Source organism: Toxotes jaculatrix, chromosome 16 (genome assembly GCF_017976425.1).
Source record: "Toxotes jaculatrix isolate fToxJac2 chromosome 16, fToxJac2.pri, whole genome shotgun sequence".
Taxonomy (NCBI): Eukaryota; Metazoa; Chordata; class Actinopteri; family Toxotidae; genus Toxotes; species Toxotes jaculatrix.
The window spans coordinates 6,088,054-6,107,872 of record NC_054409.1 but is presented as its reverse complement, the minus strand read 5'-3'; the positions used below and the strand labels follow the sequence as shown (position 1 = coordinate 6,107,872).

Below are 19,819 nucleotides of genomic sequence, written 5' to 3'. Positions count from 1 at the left end.
GAAGAAAAGATTTCTCAGAGGAGAACACGACGAGATCAATGCAGGATTTTATCTTGTTTTCAGAACAATCAAAAATAATTTCAGGTTATGTTTTACTATGTGTGTTTTTTTTCCTAGTGCACTGACAAACGATCTAAGCTGTTTCTGTCAGCTGAGAGTATTTTTAAAGCGATATCTCGATAAGTAAAAGCTTCTGAAAAGGAAAAAAACACACACAGAGTTCAGTTTTCCTCCAGTGTGTTTTCTGCTCAGATAGCTGTAACTCTGCTTTATAAAACTCATTGATCCTCCTTTATTATTGTTTACAGAGCCTGTGCTCCCTTCTGTTTTGTTGCTGAGCTGCTTGATACAGAGCAGCGAGGGAGGGGAAGCCTGCTTTTAATGGGAACACGAGCACACAAGATGGCAGGTGTGACATTTAATCCCCCTCAGCTGATAAAAACAGCTGCGAGTGGAGTTGCTCTGGTAATATTTCTTGTTCAGAAAGAGGTGAACTAGGACTGAAGGTGGAGAACATAACATCTGTCCACAAACTTAAGCATTTCATTGCAATCACAGTATGATTTAATCATCTGACAGCTTCTAAGTGTTGAGTCTGTTAGAGAACTGAGGCACACCCACCCTCCTGATTGTGCAGTGTGATTGGCTGCCATCAGACTGATTCTAAATATATAAATTTGTTGGGCACATCATACTTAAACTTTTGAGGAGGACATCAAGTCATTCCAAGTCAAAGGTCCATGAAGAATTGGCGTTACAGTCAAAATTTAGTTGTAAATCGTCTTTAAATTTGTTAAGTCTGAAGTCAACAGAGTCATGACTGATCACAGATCAAATGACTTTACCTTGTACTTCCCACTGGTGGAGTAGCTGGTCTTCCACTTGACGGAGTAGTAACGGACTTCAGACGCCTTCTGGTTCTTGGTCATGGAGTTGTCGGCCCAGGAGACGCGGACGGAGTCCGAGGACAGAGCCACGGCTTGGACCCCCACCGGGGGGATCATGGGAGTGCTGGTGTCTGGCATGGGAGTGGGGTATTTATCAAAGAGGTGGAAGAGGTCATCCTCAGATGGGTCTATGGGGTCTTGGGGGGGGGATGTTAACCATAACCAGGGTGTTTGGGAATAATTAATGATATCACACAGTGTAATGAATGTGTGATAATGAAGGTTTGTACATGGAGGCGTGAGTGATACGAGCATATATTCAGATTAACATAGGTTTGTGAATGCAAATGTAAAGGAAAAAGAAGCAAACATAATGAATACAAAAGATGACATGCAAGTTTTGTAGTGTAATGCAGCAGACAGCCATGTTTGTTTGAGAGACGTACAAGAGGAGGAATGGATGAATGAGGAAGGAACAGGAGAGGAAAAAAAGGAGAGAAAAAGACAAAGAGTAAGAAGACAGCGAGAGACAAAAGATTTCACTCTAAACAGGAAGTGTAGCCACAGATCCACAGAGGGTACGGGTTAAAGGACAAAACATCCATTTGTAATAATAAAAAAAAAAGCCCTTACAACAAAAACAACTGTGAAATGTTGTGATAATTCAAAAAGGTGCTCAGAGTTTTATGGATAAAAAGACAGAACTTTTCACTCAACACAATATTGTTTTTGTGTCATCATATCAGTTCACACTGTTGGCTTCTGCACATCTGAACAAATGAAACCCGTCTGTGTGGATCTGTGGCTCCAGACGATCAGAGATGCTGCCTTCAGGTGCTTTCAGAAACACCGAGCATTTGAGAATATTTTAGTATCCCTGAAAAATAAACAGGTTCATGGAAATTTATGTGAGATTTAAATAGGTTTGTTTTTTTTTTTTCATGTGGCAAAATTGTCCATCACAAAATCAATATTATTTATCCCCCTTTTTAAGCTGTGTTTACTTTTAAATCTTTGCATTTACTTGTTAACGATGCACTGATCAAAGATTAGTTTCTGACATGCGGCACCCGGAGGGAGAAATGTGACTTCAGCACCAGGAAGTTCAGACTGGAGAAGCACCTAAAGGCAGCAAAGCATGAAACACAAGCTAACAGATGGTATCAGATGCTAACAGAGAGCTGGAATGAGCAGAGAAAAACAAAGTGAACCCAACAATAAAACATAAAAGCCACTCCACTGATTCCAGCTCTGCATCCTCTGATCTACTGGCAGATAAACCTAGTGGAATCTGAAACACAGTTAGTGACACAGATAGATTTAAAGGAAACACACATCAGCTCTGAAGCTAAAAGCGCTGAAGCTATCAGCACCGTCATCTGGTTCACTAAAAGAAAATTACTGGCATGAATTACAGCTGAATTCTTATTTTTTTGTCTCATGCATTTAATAAGTGAAACAGAGATGCTGATTTTTAGTGCAAGAAAATCTCGGTGAGGTTTGTGACTCATTGTTTGTCCCAAAAAAGGGGGAAAAAAAGGGAAAATTAGAAGAAGAACAATATCAACTAACAGCTAAACAAGTAAAGAATATAATCAATGGAATAGAAACAACAGAATAGAATATGTAATTGAATAGGAATGTAAAATATTAAGAATAAATGTGAAAATGACAACAGCAATAGTATTTAAGTTCAGGATGTTTGTCTTCTTCTGTTTCCATTCTCACTTGTTTCTAGAAAACTGGGCAGAAATAAGAGCAGAGGAAGCTGATCTCTGTCTGTCTCTCTGCAACAGGAAAATAGAGTTTTAACATCTATTTTTATCTCAGTGCCTTTAACACACACACACACACACACACACACACACACAGATTTTAGAAGGGTAACTGGAACAAATCATTTCTAACAGCACAGTTGAACAGACAGCTCAGACTCCTCAGGCTCCACATCACCAGCCCCCTCAAATCCACTTGCACTATCTGAACTGATGACGGGCCAAAGTGGGCTACAGGTACAACCAGGGTCTCTGCTGGTTACTACCTGTACGTGCATACATAGACACTTCCGATGTGGAGATTTAAACACCTCAGGGAGGAGACTAAATGAATGCATTCCATTTTGATAGCTACCAGGGTGCTGGTATTGTGCATGCTGACTCACTGTTATGACTTAATAAGTCACTTACTGATACTGAGCCATCATTAAAGGGCCAGTATGTAAGTATTTTAGCTTAAAAGATTTGTAAAATGACAATTCTGTGTTGCGTAGCAGAGAAATCTACTGAAGTTAGCATGTTAACCAGCTAGCCTCAGCCTGTCCCATCTCGTACTACCACTTTGTACCTGAAGAGGTGATAGTGAGCCACTGTAGGGTCCAGTCTGCCCTCAGTCCAACATGAGACGATGAAGAAGTAGTAACTATGAGTAGGCTGTGAACCTGTGTTTCAGTCGTCCTCTCTCTGTAACTTTCCCCCACTCTTTCCTCACATCAGCCACTGATGCTGCTGCTTTCCTTCACGTTCCTCCCCCTCTCGTGTCTCGTTCCTCTACTGCCACCACTGCACCCTCCCAAGTCATGGGATTTAGTCATGTCATAACTCCGGGTGTTCAGACTTTCAACCCTGTCCAAGCACAGGACAAACAACACAGAAGCTTGTGGAGTTGTCTGCTATGATCTCCTCTTCCTCCTTCTGATACCCTTATGTGAATAAATGTAAGTAATAGGAAACATGAGTAGCTCCCCGCCACTTTCATTTTTTCAAAGTAGCTCTCAGATGAAAAAAGGTTGGAGATACTTGCAATACACTCCTTGAATCTGAGGTTTCCAACATTAAAGCCACATGACACGGAATATTCAATGCAAAACTACATAATTAAATACTGTCTAATCAGGGTCCGTGCAACTCTAATCACTTCAATTTGGAATTAAAAAAAAAAAAGGAAACATTTTTCATTTGTCTGATTAATATAAATAAGGAAGATTTTATAATTAAGATTTTGTACTTGTACTATCAGTCACTAGTGTAGGGCAGTAACTGTTTATTCGTGAGATGCTGGATCCAAGTGAGCGGGTAATTTTTCCACTTTGGCCTGATGATGGCGCTGTGGTGTCAGTGTCACTATGAATAAACAGAGACACGGTGAGGAAGAAGCCTGTTACATTAGCTTATTGTCACAGTAACATTAAGGGCGCAGCACCTGGGTGTCAGGTTTGAGGGCAGCATTTTCTTTGAAGAGAGCAGCTCTGCAAATTTAGATGTACCTGAGGCTACTGATGATGACGACACTTAGGTCCTCCTTCTCGAGCAACCCAAGACATGATTTTAAAAATATGCATCTGTCACCGGTAATGAAGCTAATTTCTTTACGTCCGTGGATTATTACTGACATTTCAAATGTTGCTTTCAGTTTTACCTCCGAATAAAGTGGTTTTAGATAACCTGGACTAACTGTCGCCTCATTTCAGACCTGTCTGACCATCCGACTACGAGTACGTACACAACTGATGGACGAAACTACAGAAATAAGACCAAACGTACGCAAAGTGTGAGGTGTAGAATCATCTAATACAGACTGGGCTGCGTCAGTGAGGCCAGAGAATGAGCAAACTATATTTCAGTTCTAATACCCTGATACTATGATTCCATCATTATCGAAGGTATTGGTTCATTGGTTATACCTTCACCAAAGGCCTTTTACTAATTTCTTTTTGTTTGATTTGCTGTGTTTCGGTATGGGCAGGGTATTTCTGTATGTTGTGTTTATGGTGAGTGTGTTTCTTAACTTGCGTGCAATATTTCTTTTAACTGCGCTGTATGTTATCAAAATGGAGAAGCGCTTTTCTTCATTTGATCTTTTTTTTTGTCTAATTGCTTCTACATTCTTGAAATGCAGTGTGTTCCCCTCTCTCTGCCATCCTAGAACATTGAACGTACAGTATTATGGTCCTGACTTTCAGCGTGGAAGCTACAGCCTCATGGGTTGATGTGATGGCCGCATCACTTCTGAGAGATGAAGCGGCTTCGTCCTGTTGTGTCTGCAGTGTAAACCAGACCATTGAGAGAATCAACACTGACATCTAATGTGCTGCTGTTGAAGAAAGATGTACAGCTGCGGGCCAACACAGAGCAAGAGACTGATGAGAGAGTGAGAGAGAGAGAGAGAGAAAGAGAGGGAGAGATTGATGGAGGAGGTGTGTGGAGCTGCGGGGCAAACTGCAGCAGGCGGTGTCGTGGTTAAACTGGTCGTCCAGCATCACAATTAAGCTCGGCTCAGGACAGAATACTGATGAGGACGTAGGACACACCTCCTCCTCCTTCTCCTCATCACACTGCACTCCCCCCTCTACTCTCTCTTCTCTCCATTCTCTTACTCTTCACATCCCTCCTTCATTTGCTCGCTTTTCTTCTTCCTTCCCTCATTTTTCTGCACTTTCTTTTCTGCTCTCCCACATCTATATCCCACTTTTCCTCCTGTACTCTCTTCCATTCTCACCCCTCCCTTCATCCTTTCTTCCTCTTACCCTCCACCCCTCCCTCAGACTTCCTCCATGCCTCTCTTCGTCCTCCTCTTCCTCCCTCCATCCTTACATCCTGTATCGGTCTTATCCCTTCCCCCGTCTCACTCTCTCCTTCTCCCTCTCCCTCTGCGGTCCTCCAGTCATTGATTAAATGGGAGCTCGGCGGTTGGATGAGGATCAGTTCTGTCTCTGCATTGTGCAGGCGACGAGGCGAGGACGAGGCAGTCTATTAACAAGGATCCCTCCCTTAACGAGCCGTTTTTTAAAGCTCTCATAAAAAAAAAACCTCCCCAGCAGCCAGCCACCATAAAGTGATGGGGAATTCAGCTTGTCCTGGCGTGACAAGATAGAAACTGTGTGTGTGTGTGTGTGTGATGACCTTGTCTCTGCTCATCAACTCCTGACTGTCACACTACAACTCCATGATTGATTATATATCTCTAAAGAGCATCAGTTTCCTTTACATATCTCTACAGAGCTCCAGATGTGTTTAAGAATCTCTTTAAAAATTCAAGATATGCTCTTTCTTTAGAATTCCATGTGTCCATGTCCTGTATGTCTGTAGAATTACAGATGTGTCCATGTATTTTTATAGGATTGGCACACATACAAGAAACATGTCCACAAAACTCCAGAAGTGTCTATGTATCTAAAAAGAACTGTTTATCATTTCTACAGCACTCCAGATGTGTTCATAACTCTTTATGATCCTGGATGTGTTTACATATCTTTACAGAACTCCAGATGTGTCTATGTATCTCAAAGGAACTCCAGATGTGTTTATCCATCTCTACAGCACCCCAGATGTGACATTGTTTTTCCTATAGAACCCCAGATCGCTTACATATTTCTACAGAACAGCACGTTTACATATCTCTGCTGACCTCCAGATGTGCACATACATCTGCAGAACTCCAGCTATGTCTGTATATCTCTATACAACTCCAGAAATTTCTTTGTATCTCTATAGAGCCCCCCGTGTCTGAACAGTAGCCCTCTGGACTTTACTTGACACGCATGTCACCGCTTCCTAAAATACCTATAAATACTACTATAAAATACTACTGTACTAGATTAATAAATCAGTGTGCTTATAGGAGCCCAAGTCCCAATCTTTCGTTCTTGCTTTCTATCTTCATCCCACATCTCTCCCTCTCCTCCTCTCCATTCTCATGCCCTCTTTGTCATCTCCTTTCTGTCTCTGCTGTCTCCTTTTTCCATGAGCTTTCATTAAAGTCCATCAAATCTCTCTCTCTGCTTCCAGCCCCTCTTTCCTACCCAGCAGTTTCTCTCTCTCTCTCTCTGGGACCTATATCCAATCTTCATCTCCCCTCTCTGACTCTTCTTCCTCATCTCTCTTAAAGAAACCTCCATCAAAGGCGACAAGCGTCAAGTCTAAAATAACCTCGGTTTGAAAAGTTTTGTCATGAAAACATCCTGTAATGAAGGTTCAAAACTGTGGTGAGCCGAGTGGTCTCTGCTGCTGCTTTTTCCTGTGACTATCATCCAATGATGAGGGTTGAAAAACCTCAGAAATGTGGCGTTTTTATGAGAGTAATAAAGGATTTATGTCAGCTGCAGGCTGCTGGGGGAGCAGCGGAGGGTTGGCTGTTTAATTCATAAGATGAAACTTGGCTGAGAGTTGGATGTGTTTCATTTATCTCACTTCTACAGCTCATAGTCTGCAGGAAGAGCTAATGAGCCACACACACACACACACACACACACACACACACACACACACACACATGTACAGTAATTACAATAAGTAAGCCATCATACACACACCATAGACTATAGAAATAAATAGACATTTACCTACAGCTCACATGTGTTACATACACACAGACACACTGACTGATGTGAGAACAGTTTCCTCAGTTTAAATGTTTCAGGATTCGGACTGAGGCCGAATCAAATCTGTCAAACAACACAACTACAAACTTTTACAAATATCCTTACAACTATCAACTCACTCCCAGCTGTGAGATAGTACACAAAGTACTCCAGCACATCTGTTTACTATAGGAACCCTGCTACTGCTACATTCACCACTCCTGCTGTTACTGGTGCTAATACCACTAGTCTACTACTAAGTCCACTCATTTTGCTACTACAGCTACTGTGTGTACTGCAGCCAATAGCACTGTTACTTCTAGCACTGGTAACTGCTACTGTAGCTATATTAGTTGCTAAAGTTAGTGCATCTGTTGCTAAAGTAACTGTTGCTACTACTGTTATTTATGCATATACCTAACAGCTTCTGCTGTTGTAGGGGCCGCTGCTTCTAATGCTAAAGCTGCTGCTACTGTTAGTGCTACTATTGCTACCAATTTACTTAGACTACTACTTTTACTACTGTTGCTAAAGCTAGGGCTGATATTAGTACTACTGTTTCTGCTACTTATACTGCTAATGCTACTCTTAGGGCTACTACTACAGACAATACTGCCACTGCTAAAGCTACTACTAATACTGCTACTGCTAAATACTTAACATATAAAAGTACTGCTTAAGCTACTGCTGCTATTGCTGTTAATGCACCTAATTCTGATAAACATAGCAGGTGTCCTCTGCTATGTTGAGGACATACTGACACTGACAGAACGATCATGTTCTGGACTGATACGGAACATGTTATTATATCTGCAACATATTAGTGTTGTATGTTAACATATCACCACCGTACTGTAAACCCAGATTAATGCGGTTATCACCAGTAACTTGTGTGCGATCCTACCTGTCAGAGATCGAGTGACGGCGCTCTCGTACAGAGGAACTCCTTCTCCGGCATTATTGAACGCCTTCAGGGAAATCACATAGTGCGAGCTCGGCTCTGAGAGAGAGACAGAGAGAGTAATTTGAAATTATATTTAGCAAATACAGTTTAGCACATTATCTCCTAGATATAACTTTTTGCATGTTGACAGTGAAAGGGTGAAACTTGTTTCCCCCATTTTTAGGGATGTGACCTCCCTCTCTTCAGTCCAGACCTGACTTTGTGACCCAAAGACAGCACACGCATGTTGAAGACGTGACGACTGCAGACATATGAACTGATTGTCATGCAGCGGCTCGTCTTGGCAACGCTTGTCACACTTGATGTGATGATGCTGCATGTTCTCTCCTTGTGGCGTCAAACGCTCACATCAGTTAAACAAACACGCCTGCCCCGTTCCCCAGACGCCTTGCCACATGAATTAATGATCACTATGAATTATAAATGCCATGTATATATGTGCACTCGCTCCCATGTGTGCATGCAACACGACGATGGCTGGATTGTGTTTTTTCATTACTACTCTATTATGAGACCTGAGACAGGAATTTTCATCTGCGTGTAAAAATTCACCCAATTTGTTATTGTCTTCTTTGGCATGCAAATTGCTTGTTGCGGTCGCTGGAGAGGATGTTTTCTCTTTTTCAACCTCTGACAATTAGATTTCCACCTCAAGCAGCTTTCTTATTAAATTCCTTCAAATTATTGATTGTAATTAAATGGGGATTTCATCATCATAGTGAATTAATAGAACAGAGGAGCGCTGTGTCAATATTGGTACTCTGTTGGCAGGGGCATGCTGGGAATTTTTTATACTCAATGTGTTAAAATGTGAGCACCTTTGGGACCACAATACATAAAAGCATTCAGTATTTCTCCACCAGAATTTAATTACGGTCAGCGTGAAGAGGAGTTAGAAAGAGAATTTGAAATTATATGTTGGGAAATAAGAGAAGATTTATTCATCAGTCCATCAATTCCCTATAAAGATTTCTTGGAAATTTCCCTGGAAAGAATTGGAATCTGTTATCTGCTGCTAAGTAGAAGGAGACGCAGAGAGAGTTCAAAAAGTTATTTCAGCCAGCGGTTGCACACTTTCTCCAGAGAACTGCTTCATTCAAAGAAACCTTGCAGAACATATATTACAGTAGAACAGCTAACTAGATCAAATAATCATCCAGATAATGATTAAACTTTCTTTTTGTGTGGGTGGTGTGGATTGGTGGGGTTATATGTTGGTGAATCCAACGTATAACCTCAGAGACCCAAGCTCTAATTATAAGCTCTAATTATATTTGAAAATAACCAAAAGCAAACCCCAACCTGACCCAAGTTTGATGTCTGACACAACAAAATAGCCTGAAGTCAGTTTGAGTCTGTCCATGACCAACATGCAATTTCAAGTTGATTCACTGAGGCGTCTTGAAGACACTGTGAAACTTCTTCGGCTTAAGTAAGAGCTGAGAGATCTTCAGGGAAAAGTTTTCTAAAAATCAATATAACCTTTTTCCACAACTATTGATGGTGGTTTGCCTAAATGGAAGGAAATGGATTAAAATGAATCTGACTGCTCTACTGTCTGCTAGTGTTTCATGGTTGGGTTAAAGCTAAAGTAAGTAAAAATTCTCAATACATAATACCATTACGTTGTTTCAGTACAGCCAGTGGTGTCTGGAAAGCTGGTAAAATTATTTTTGTCCATCAGTGGCATGTCCTGGCGTAGCCTTGCTAGCTAGTGATACCTTTGCTAACATAGCTGTCTGTTGACCACTTTAAGGTTGATTTAACTTTTTAACTACTCCTTTACACTAAAATGAGATATAAATGTATCTGTAATGTGTTCACAGAAAAATATTATAAATCAGTCAGCTCTGGAGAAGTTGGAAGGTGTATTTTGTTATAATGAAACTTGCTAGTAGTTTTCCCATTCCTACCTGTCTTTGGGCTACACTAGGCTAAACGCCTGTTTGGACCTGTGTGTAACCTCACCCAGGTTTTCAATGGAGTAGTATCTCTGCTTGCTGTCCACCCTGACCGTCTCGGCGTAGGGACTTCCCACTCCGTATCCTATGATGTAACCACGGACCAGGATGTTGGGGCTGAGGGGCGGAGTCCAGGACATGATGATGCTGTTGGGCAGCGGCCTGACGTGCAAAGAGCTGGGCTGGTCAGGTACCTGGCTCTCTGCAAAAAACACAACCAATGAGACATTACACCAAAGAAGAAGATAACAAGATGATTGTAGTTCTTAAGACTCTGTAGTCCTGGCTACATGCCTGGCCTCTACCACCAGCAGTCTTAAAGCTAATACCCTCTTTGCAGCTGTTGTAGCAGGTACTTAGAGCAGCCTTAGCTAACAGATGCTAACCCTGTTAGCTGTGTGGTAAACCCTAATAAGCCCTGACACTTTCTGTTATTCCTCAGCATCAGATTAGATCAGATTAGCGTGCTCTCAGCCCTCAGGGGGAGATGCTCCATATCACTTTATTGAGTGATAATCCATTGAAATGAGATTTGCGTCTCCCTCTGTCCCAGCCTGGAAACACAGTTAGCATGGATGTGTTTGTTTTTTTTTATTTGGGCAGCTTCCTGCTGACCACAACGTCCTCCTCTGAGCTTTAGCCTGAGGTCAGCTTTTCTAATTATTTTTCTAGAAATTATCAGGCGACCGAACTCTTTCTCTCTTTCTTTCTAACTTTTGCAGAACTGTCTTCCCATTACTGATGATGATGTTTTATTTTTATTTAATTTTTTTTTTGGTCTACCAGACAAGTTGCCTTTAAACTTTAAACTTCTTTATGTTTTGAACAGCGGCCCAGGCAGACAGTATCTTTGTTAAACACCAACAAATGAAACTGTCTGAAGAATGAAAAATGGAGACAACTTCTGTTCTTACTTAGATACTTATCACTTGTGAGATAAAAAAAAGAAGAAAGAACTTCTAAATGGGGAAAAAATGCTTTAACCTAAATTCATCTCTAGCAACAGTATTTATTATATCTGTGACTTAACACTGTATTTATATTTATATTCGGTATATTTTAACATTTAATAAATGGATTATAAGAGACTGTAATCTAGTTGTATGCAGATAAAAGGAAATTTGAAATGGTTTCAATGTACAGTGCCCACAGGAGGAGTTATAGCTGTTGACAAATACATTAATAAAGACTTAAATCTTCCCAAAGCCCCATTACATGTGTCTAGTTTCTCATTCCGTCTTCATGTTGTGCTTATGCTTGTGAACGTAGGCAGTGCAGCTCATGTGAGCATTTACAAAATAATTCGAAAAGAATAGAAGCAGCAGAAGAAAGAGTTTTATATTTTTCCATTTGACAGCTAAAGCAAAGACAGGAGACCCCCCGAGTCTCTTTGCTTCAGCACTTTTTGCTAAAGAAATGGAGTTTAATCTTTTGAGGGTACAAAAAACACTCTCAAATGTCATTACATTTTTACTTTTCATACCACTGCTCTGCAACCTTAACTATAATATACACAAGTTTTTCTGTCTGCTGTTTCCTATGATCTCATAAACCATCTAATAAATGTTTATTTGCTGCCTATAAATAATAAATCAGGTGCTTCAAGTGAAGCGTTACCTTCTGTTTTAAATCTCTCTTATTTGCTGTCTTTGTTGATGATCAACAGTAAATTTCATGGAACTTTAACTTTTAATTTCTATACATTCACAATATTTTCTCAAACACTTTCATGTTATGTCCTGTCCATTAACTCCTCTCCTCTCTTTTCTGCTACTTTCTTTTCCTTTCCTCTCGCTTCCCCCTCCTCCTTCCAGCCCTCCTCTCCCATCCCTGCTCTCCCCTCCTGCCCTTCTCCTCCCGCCCTCCTCCCCTGAGGCGAATCCTCCATCCATCCATCCATCTCAGTCCTTAACCGGTTAAATATTTATGTGCGTGTTGGGACATTGGAGGTATTTACATGCTGTTGTACAGATCACTGCTACCACACACAAATACACACACACACACACACACACACATTCCCTCTGTTCTTACCGTCCAGGTCGTTCTCTGGCGTCTCAGCAGTGTACCAGTCACTGGCTGGACCCGTTCCATTGGCCGTCATGGCTGCTACCTGGAAACTGTACTGACTGCCCTTCTCTAGACCTGGAGAGAGAGAGAGAGAGAGAGAGAGAGAGAGAGAGAGAGAGAGAGAGAGAGAGAGAGAGAGAGAGAGAGAGATGATGTCATTTTAACTAACATTTAGCTACCTTAATTGTTTCTATGCGAACTCTACAGGTGTTCTCCTGATGGGCATGATGACTTTTAAGGATCTGAAACTCTGAGTTTAGGACTTGGACTTGATGGTCTTGAGACTTACTTCTGGAACCAGTAGCTCTTACTGTTATCAGATGTTTCTTAACAGCTAAGGTCTCTTGGACTTGTCTCCTGAAATGGTTGTGGACATGGTCTTGTATCCTTGACATTAACCTTTTTTCTTTCATGAACAGATAGTCCTGATCAGACTCCTCCTCCTCAGAGGATGAACCATTTCAATTTGAATGATCACGTGACCTTTCCTGCAGCGCAGCTCTAAGGCAACTCTGTCTCCTAGAAAATACATTTCTATGTAACTAAGCTGCAACAGCAAATACATATAGTAGGGAACATAATCTCCCTCCCCCTCTCCTCCTCCACCTCTTATGGCTCATCCTCCAGTCCTGTCGCCACTACATCTTCCCTGTCTCTCTAACTGGGCAGACTGGGAGTGAAATTGTTGTTGTCAGTCCAACAATAACTGAAGAAAACCCTGACAGTTATATAATCAGACTGCAGGGTAAAGCTGTGTGGACAACATCATTCCTCCATCTATGTAGGTTTGGTGCTGAGGTTAGATTTATTCAAGATAACGTTAGCTCGACATGAGGGTGAGGGTTGAAACTTGGTTGTGATTGGCCAGTGAGCCCAGTCCTGGAACGCACATGCAGCACACACTCACATGCACCCTGAACAGGGGTGAAGGAGGTTGTGGTGGACACCAACAACTTTCTAGTAATATACTGCCCCCTATTTCTTTGGCGTATTAATCGGACCATTTGCTTTGTGTTTTTTTTTTTTTTTTGCTGTTGGAGTTTGGTTGTAGCAGACACGTTAAGAAAGAACAAAATCATCAGTATGTTATTTATAACACTTTCATGTTGTTGATGTATAAAGCTCTGCAGCCTCTCCGGCATGCTTCAGGATTTCATTTCATTTCATTTCATTTCATTTTATCAAATCAGTTTTTGCTTAAGTTTTTGCTAAAGGAAGTCAGATTTTCTGTCTGAACCCACCAACCTTTAGTTCCAGTTTCTGCCAAAATAACGAGCCACAGAGCAAACAGACGAGGTTAACCCCTCTGATTTTAATTTCTTCTGGAGATGTTATTACTTCTGCCACTTTTAAAGCTACTGTGTGGTGTAAATTGAAGAGTGAAATTAAAGTAACAAAGAGTAAATATTAAACATGTCACCTTCTAATCTCCTCAGCGAAGCTGCATTTTTTTTGGTTTTTAAATTTCATTTAATGAAATTCAGTCTTTTATGCTCATAAAGCAAAAAGGGTGATTATTGCTGACAGCGAGGCTTGCAGCGGGAGGATCAGATTCAACACGCATACACAAACACAAACACCTGTCACTGGGGAATGAATTCCTGCGCGCGACGAAGACAGATGAAGATAAACATCAGTGGAAAATAATGAAAAGGAAGATCAGTTTCATTTAAATCCTGCAAACCTCAAATTGAAATTATAGCTGGTGGCAGTTTGAATGCACACATACACACACACATATTCACATGCACAAACACGTGTAGATGTAAACTCTGCAAATGCACATTTTGTTTCACAGAAGAAGAAAAAAGAAAAACGCACACACACACACTTCCAGACACACATTGAGGCATCGAATCTGCTCTTTGTCTCTATTTCAATGACCATGTTGGACGACGTTGTCAGCCTCAGGTCTTCTTACTGGCACCAGATCCCATTAAAAGACCAAAACCATAAATGAAATGATCCCACTAACAACTGTGTTTGTGTGTATCAGAGGCCTGATATATCTAATTCCTGTGTACAAGAGTTTGTTTAAAAACTTTTGAAGACTAACCACATCTCCAGTTGTGTATTTACCTGCTGCTGAAAATAGTCCCCAGCAAATGCACTGTTTCCTTTTGTCTGATTCACCCTGCAGTGCCCCGCTGTTTTAGAAAATTACCAAGCCTTCAGAGAAAAGGAAACTTCATCTGTCTGAAGTAAATGACCATAACTTCTTAATTCAAACAAAGTAAAATAAGAATAAATTCCCCTGCGGGGGCCACACACCTGTGAACAGGTACCAGAAGTTGTTAGGTTCGATGGCCTCTTGGTCTCCACGCCGACCGGTCTTCCTGTATTTGATCTTGTAGGCAGTGATGATGCCGTTCTGGGCGCTACGCAGAGGCGGCTGCCACGACACCTTGATGCTCTGAAAAACAATTAAGACGGAGGAAATTTTAAGTAAACTAATTAAACTGCTGAGGACACTGACGGATTAGGAGGCAACGAGTCCCTGGGCACAGACAAGTAAAAGGGCCCACCTCCTACATGGGAGGAAAACCCTCCATCTGAAGGAGACTGTGGTGGTAGTGCATTCTTTGTCAGTGTTTTGTGTCACTTTGTGGGCGTTTTGTGTCTCTTTGTAGTTGTTCTGTGTTTCTTTGTGGTCATTTTACATCTCTTTGTTGTTGTTTACTCTGAGTCACTTCTGCCCATCAACATAAAATTCGATGCACGGACTGCGAGCGTGCTGAGGGAGAGATAATGTCAATTTCTCTTTGATGGCTCACATCACGACTGACTCACTGTATCTGAAATAAAAAATTAAAAAGACATGAAAACACGACACCATCTGTTTCTTTTCTGTTGAAACTCACACCAATTCAAATGTGATATGTCAAAACACAGTGAATTAATCTCCTGACTATTATCTTTACAACGAAGCCATGGGCGCACTCAGGGTTTTGGGTTTGTAAACTGTTTATAAGGTCTTAAAAAACAAAGGATGAAATGCACAGAGTTTTTAGAAGATCCCTAAGAGTACAACTTCAAACACTTTAACACGTGTATAAATCTGGTTTCACAAAGATATGACTTGAATGCAGCATTTTGTTTGAGTAGCTTTTCCAGCTATCATGAAGCTGGCTCACTTGTTACTGGGGTAGGTCACCACGGTAACCGTGTTGCACAGCTAACCTGCTTCAGAGCGGGTTAACTTCAGAGGATCAGATCTAAAACTGTCAACAGCCTGACCATTGACCAATCACATCACTGGAAACACAGAGTCATCATTCCTACGGGATCCTGATAGGGACAAAAGGGTTAAGAATTAAGTGACAAATAATAAAGAGCAATGTAGATCATAGGTCAGTAGAATCTTTTTGCTGTTCCAGACTTTCCACGTGTACCAGTTTACAACATTAAAAATCTACATGACGAGGATTGTAGCTGCTCTCACAGCATCACTGCAGCTCAGAATAACATGAGGAGACTTTGTGATGATGACAAGTAAGAACTATGCTCTCTGTATCTTTTATAAGAACAATAATCCACATACTGTTAGATATATTATAGATGCAACATTTCAGCAGACAGACTTCATCAGACATGAACTGCTCTTCTTTTCTCCTCTGTGCTTTGTCAGCAGAAACAGTATGACATTATTATAACTTCTTCATGTGCATCAAATATTCAGAGTAGTTTGTTTATTAACAGGAAAAAAATTCTCACTCTACAGTAAATACCTGTATAATAATTCCTGTACTTATTGACAGTACTGTCTGTCCTTAGCTTTACTTTGATATTTGGAAATAATTTCTACAGCTTCTTCTTAATATATAGTAGTAAAGTCATCATATTGCTTCCACCCAGTGGAATATCACTTTGAGCTGTCGATGCAACTCTCTGTTTCACCTCATATCATATTAAGTGTGTGGCTTTTGATTAACAGCTCCTCCTCTTTCATGTGAACACGCTCGTGGGTGGAAAAGAAAATCCAGAGTTATCAGAGGAAGCTGATAACCAGCTTTGTGATACAGTTTATTCAGGATGGCCACTGTGAGGTTCAGACCCTAAGAGAGTCAGACTAAGTTAAACTGGCTTTGTGGTCCAGGCCCCTGGTGTTTGCGTGTTTCGGGGTTTTATTGAATAGCGTGTGACTGGCCATCGGGCAAACTGGGACAAATCCTGTTGGGTTGGTGGACCATCAAAAAATCCATTAAGTGTTTTACTGGCCCTGTCAGTGTCTTTAGCAGCCCCCTCTGTGCCCCATCACTCAGGGTGCACATGAGAGCGTGTTGCATGTGCTGTTCCTGGGACTGGGCTCACTGGTGGTTAAGTCCAGTTTCTTTCCCAGTCCAACCCAGAATAAAATTCTCTACTTATTTGAATTTCACTATGTGTGTGTGTGTGTGTGTACCTGCGTCTATATTTTGCATCCGTTTCTATGTGTGCATCTGCATGTGTTTGTGTGCATGTTTGTATGTGTGTTGCATGAATTTTAATTGCTTTATTTGCATGTTAACAACCCACCTCTGACACACACACACACACACACAGCAGATGTTTGCTCGGCCCCCAGTGTGCTCTGCTCTGTCAGGCAGCTGCCATCAACCATCGTGCTGATATACTCAGTATAACCCTTTGTGTGTGTGTGTGTGTGTGTGTGTGGGCATTAATAAATGAAGATTAATGAATTAGAAAATTCAAAAATAGGATCTCTGTTGTACCTAGGTCTCTCTACCTCTTCCTCTTTTCAGATTTGGAGATTTGAGGACAACATAACAAAATCAGGTCTTTAACAAAATAACGTCAGTCCACTCTGAGCAGTGCAGCCAGAGAAACAGCTGCAAAACAATAAATTCCTTTTCCTGAGCATCATAAACAAAAAAAAAAACGACTCTATGTATTAACATAATTCCACAAAGAACCACATCAGTAAATGATTTTGGTTCATGTCTGCAGGAAGTCAGCATCTTAGTCAGACAGAAGGGCCAGAGGGAGGCACCTTGTGGAGTTTTAGACAGCTGGTAGAGCTTTGGAGAAACGGTTTAAAGAAAGTGCCCCAGTGTTTGGTAACATCTCATGCAGGTGAACTAGGACTAGGCGTGAAAGCATACGTGTGCTTGATGTGACACACACTCCTGCCAGTGGTTTCACGTTATTCCAGGTGGTGGTAAGATGCCAGGAAACATGGGAATGAAGCAAGAAAGAAGAACACAGCTCAAGATTATTCAAGATTACCTGCAGACTATTGTTTTCTATGTTCATGAGAACAGTCCGCTTGATCATCAGCCTATGAACACCATTATTTATTTTGACTCAGCCCCAAAGACACCCTCCAACTGTCCAAAATACTCCCTACAACACCAAACAGGGTTTAATCCGCTGCTGAAAATAGTCCCCAACAAATGAACTCTCCTCCTATTTTAGTAACGTTTCTTAAAAACTCCAGTGACTGGCTGTTTTAGGACAGGATTAGGATTAAAGAGCCTTATTTAGAAAATGAAAATATATATTTGTGGAATCCATTTTTAAATATTTAAAACATCAGTAGGAACCAGCAGGCCTGAGGCTTAGAGCCACACACAGAGTAAAGAAGTCACAAACTTCCAGAGTTCAAAAATCTCCCCCGGGTCCATTTGCAGTTAGAATATATCGCCTGCAGTAGGAAACAAAATGGCGGTTTAACTGCAAGGTGGAGCTGGGTTTGGGGCGACAGCTTTAAAAGACACTTGCCATCAAACCAACATTTTCTACTGCCGTGCCACAATATTCAGTAACAGCATGGACTGAAGTGGATTGTCATTTTATACAGAACACGCACAGCTCAGAACCAGACAGCCACTTACACATGTACAGATTGTATCACACACATTCATCCATCTGTTGTCGGTGTCATATTAACACACACACACACACACAGACGTTCATACACACACACAGAGTGATGGTGTGTGCAGCCCTCCATCAACTGTGGTGTAAGTCATCAGGCCAATGAGCAGTTTAAATATTCAGCCAGTGTTACTGTGACGATGGCCACAGAGGAATTCATTAACATTTAGCTGCACCTGTTCCCTCTGCTGCTCCTCATCGTGCTAATTGATTACAGCAGAACTGATTACTGAGAGGGAGGAGGGGGAGGGTGGGGGAGAATGGGAGGAGAGGCAGGCGAATGGTGGAAGAGAGAAAAGGGAAAAATGAAATAAATGAGTGTGTCGGCCAAATTCCTCCGTACTCTCTGTCTGTGCGGGCGTCGCCATGCACTTCATTAACTAATTAGCCACTTTGACAGGACCCAGTTGGATGTGAGGTCTCCATGGAAACAATACAGAAGTTACAGTCATGTTGGAACAACTCCCACAGAGGCACAAAGAGGCAAACCATCCATGAAGGAGGACAGTACCATCACACCGGGTCTCTACCTGGAGAGAAACACATCTCAGCTACCACGACAACAACAAACACAACAGCTACGACAACCATCACTGTTAATAAACTTACACCACAACATATAGGGCTGTAATTACAATACTGTCTGCATTTCCTGCCTTAATCACAGAGGCGACGGTGGATGTGAACCGTGGCCTCTGGTGTGACAGTCATGTGTTCGGTACCCATCATGCACCTCAACCTCCTCCTGCTGCCATTTGTAAATACAGTCTTCATTCATTACTTTAGCAGTTTAGTTGTATGTATATATATCATTTCTAGGGACAACAAATTGTGCTGCTTCTCCTGCTGCTGCTGTATTTTCTTCCAATCCAACCTTCCTCTCACCTGAAATGAAATATTGTGGATTTATCTGCAAAGCGTAAGTGAAACTGACCTGACATTACAATTCCCCCTCCATACTTCAGATTCCTACCTCTGTGTTTTTCAGATGTGTTTGTGCTGTTAGAGATTGGCCTTCAAAGTGAAAACCATCTCGCTGGTTAGCGTCAGACCTATATTGCACGTTACTGGCTGAAGTCTACTCTCCACCTTCTGCTAATGAAACAGCTGAACCACAGACTGCTGTGTTCATTAAGTTGTTGAGTTTCATCTCCTTTTAGGAGCTGACTGAACGAAACAGGCTCCGTGGATCAATTAAGCTGGTTTCAGATGTATTTTCTTTCCACGTGTGAATTAGAGGTGAAGTAGCCTCGGGCTGTATTGTAACACTGAATCATTTCTTTGTTTTTTTTGTTTTTTTCTGTCTGAGTGGAGCAGAAAATGTTAGGAGCAGAAATCTCCGCAGCAGCTGCTTTGTATTCAGATGTAGCTGACATTGTAAAGCAGCAGGGCAAGTGAAGCCGTGGCCTCGTTCACCGCCTTCAAACAGACCAAGAGCCTCCGTCTGTTTTAATTTTCCCTCAGAGGACGTAAGAAAATTACAGGGAGGCCTGCAGAAAGCTGATGACGATGACACTGATAATAATAATGAGCGCTGATAATAGTCAGAACAACAGTGATTATCACAAGAATCAGGGCCTGTCTGAGGGAAACTTAATGAACACTATGCTAATTCCGGGCACTTCCTCTCTTTTTGCTCTTAAAATAGACTGAATCCACAGTGGCGTAGATTTCACAAGATGCTGGAAACATCTGGAGGCTGTCT

At 41.5% G+C, this 19,819-nt stretch overlaps 1 protein-coding gene across 1 annotated transcript in view; it reads right to left on the bottom strand.

The window, feature by feature from the left end:
• The window catches only part of dcc (DCC netrin 1 receptor), a 154,461-nt gene that overhangs the window by 49,184 nt on the left and 85,458 nt on the right, over nucleotides 1-19,819 (bottom strand). Inside the window, exons 13-17 of the mRNA XM_041059116.1 lie at nucleotides 14,509-14,650; nucleotides 12,202-12,312; nucleotides 10,175-10,369; nucleotides 8,147-8,242; nucleotides 846-1,084 (exon numbers count right to left, since the gene is read on the bottom strand). Coding sequence (XP_040915050.1) covers nucleotides 846-1,084; nucleotides 8,147-8,242; nucleotides 10,175-10,369; nucleotides 12,202-12,312; nucleotides 14,509-14,650 — 783 coding nt within the window. The remainder of the gene's footprint in view (nucleotides 1-845; nucleotides 1,085-8,146; nucleotides 8,243-10,174; nucleotides 10,370-12,201; nucleotides 12,313-14,508; nucleotides 14,651-19,819) is intronic.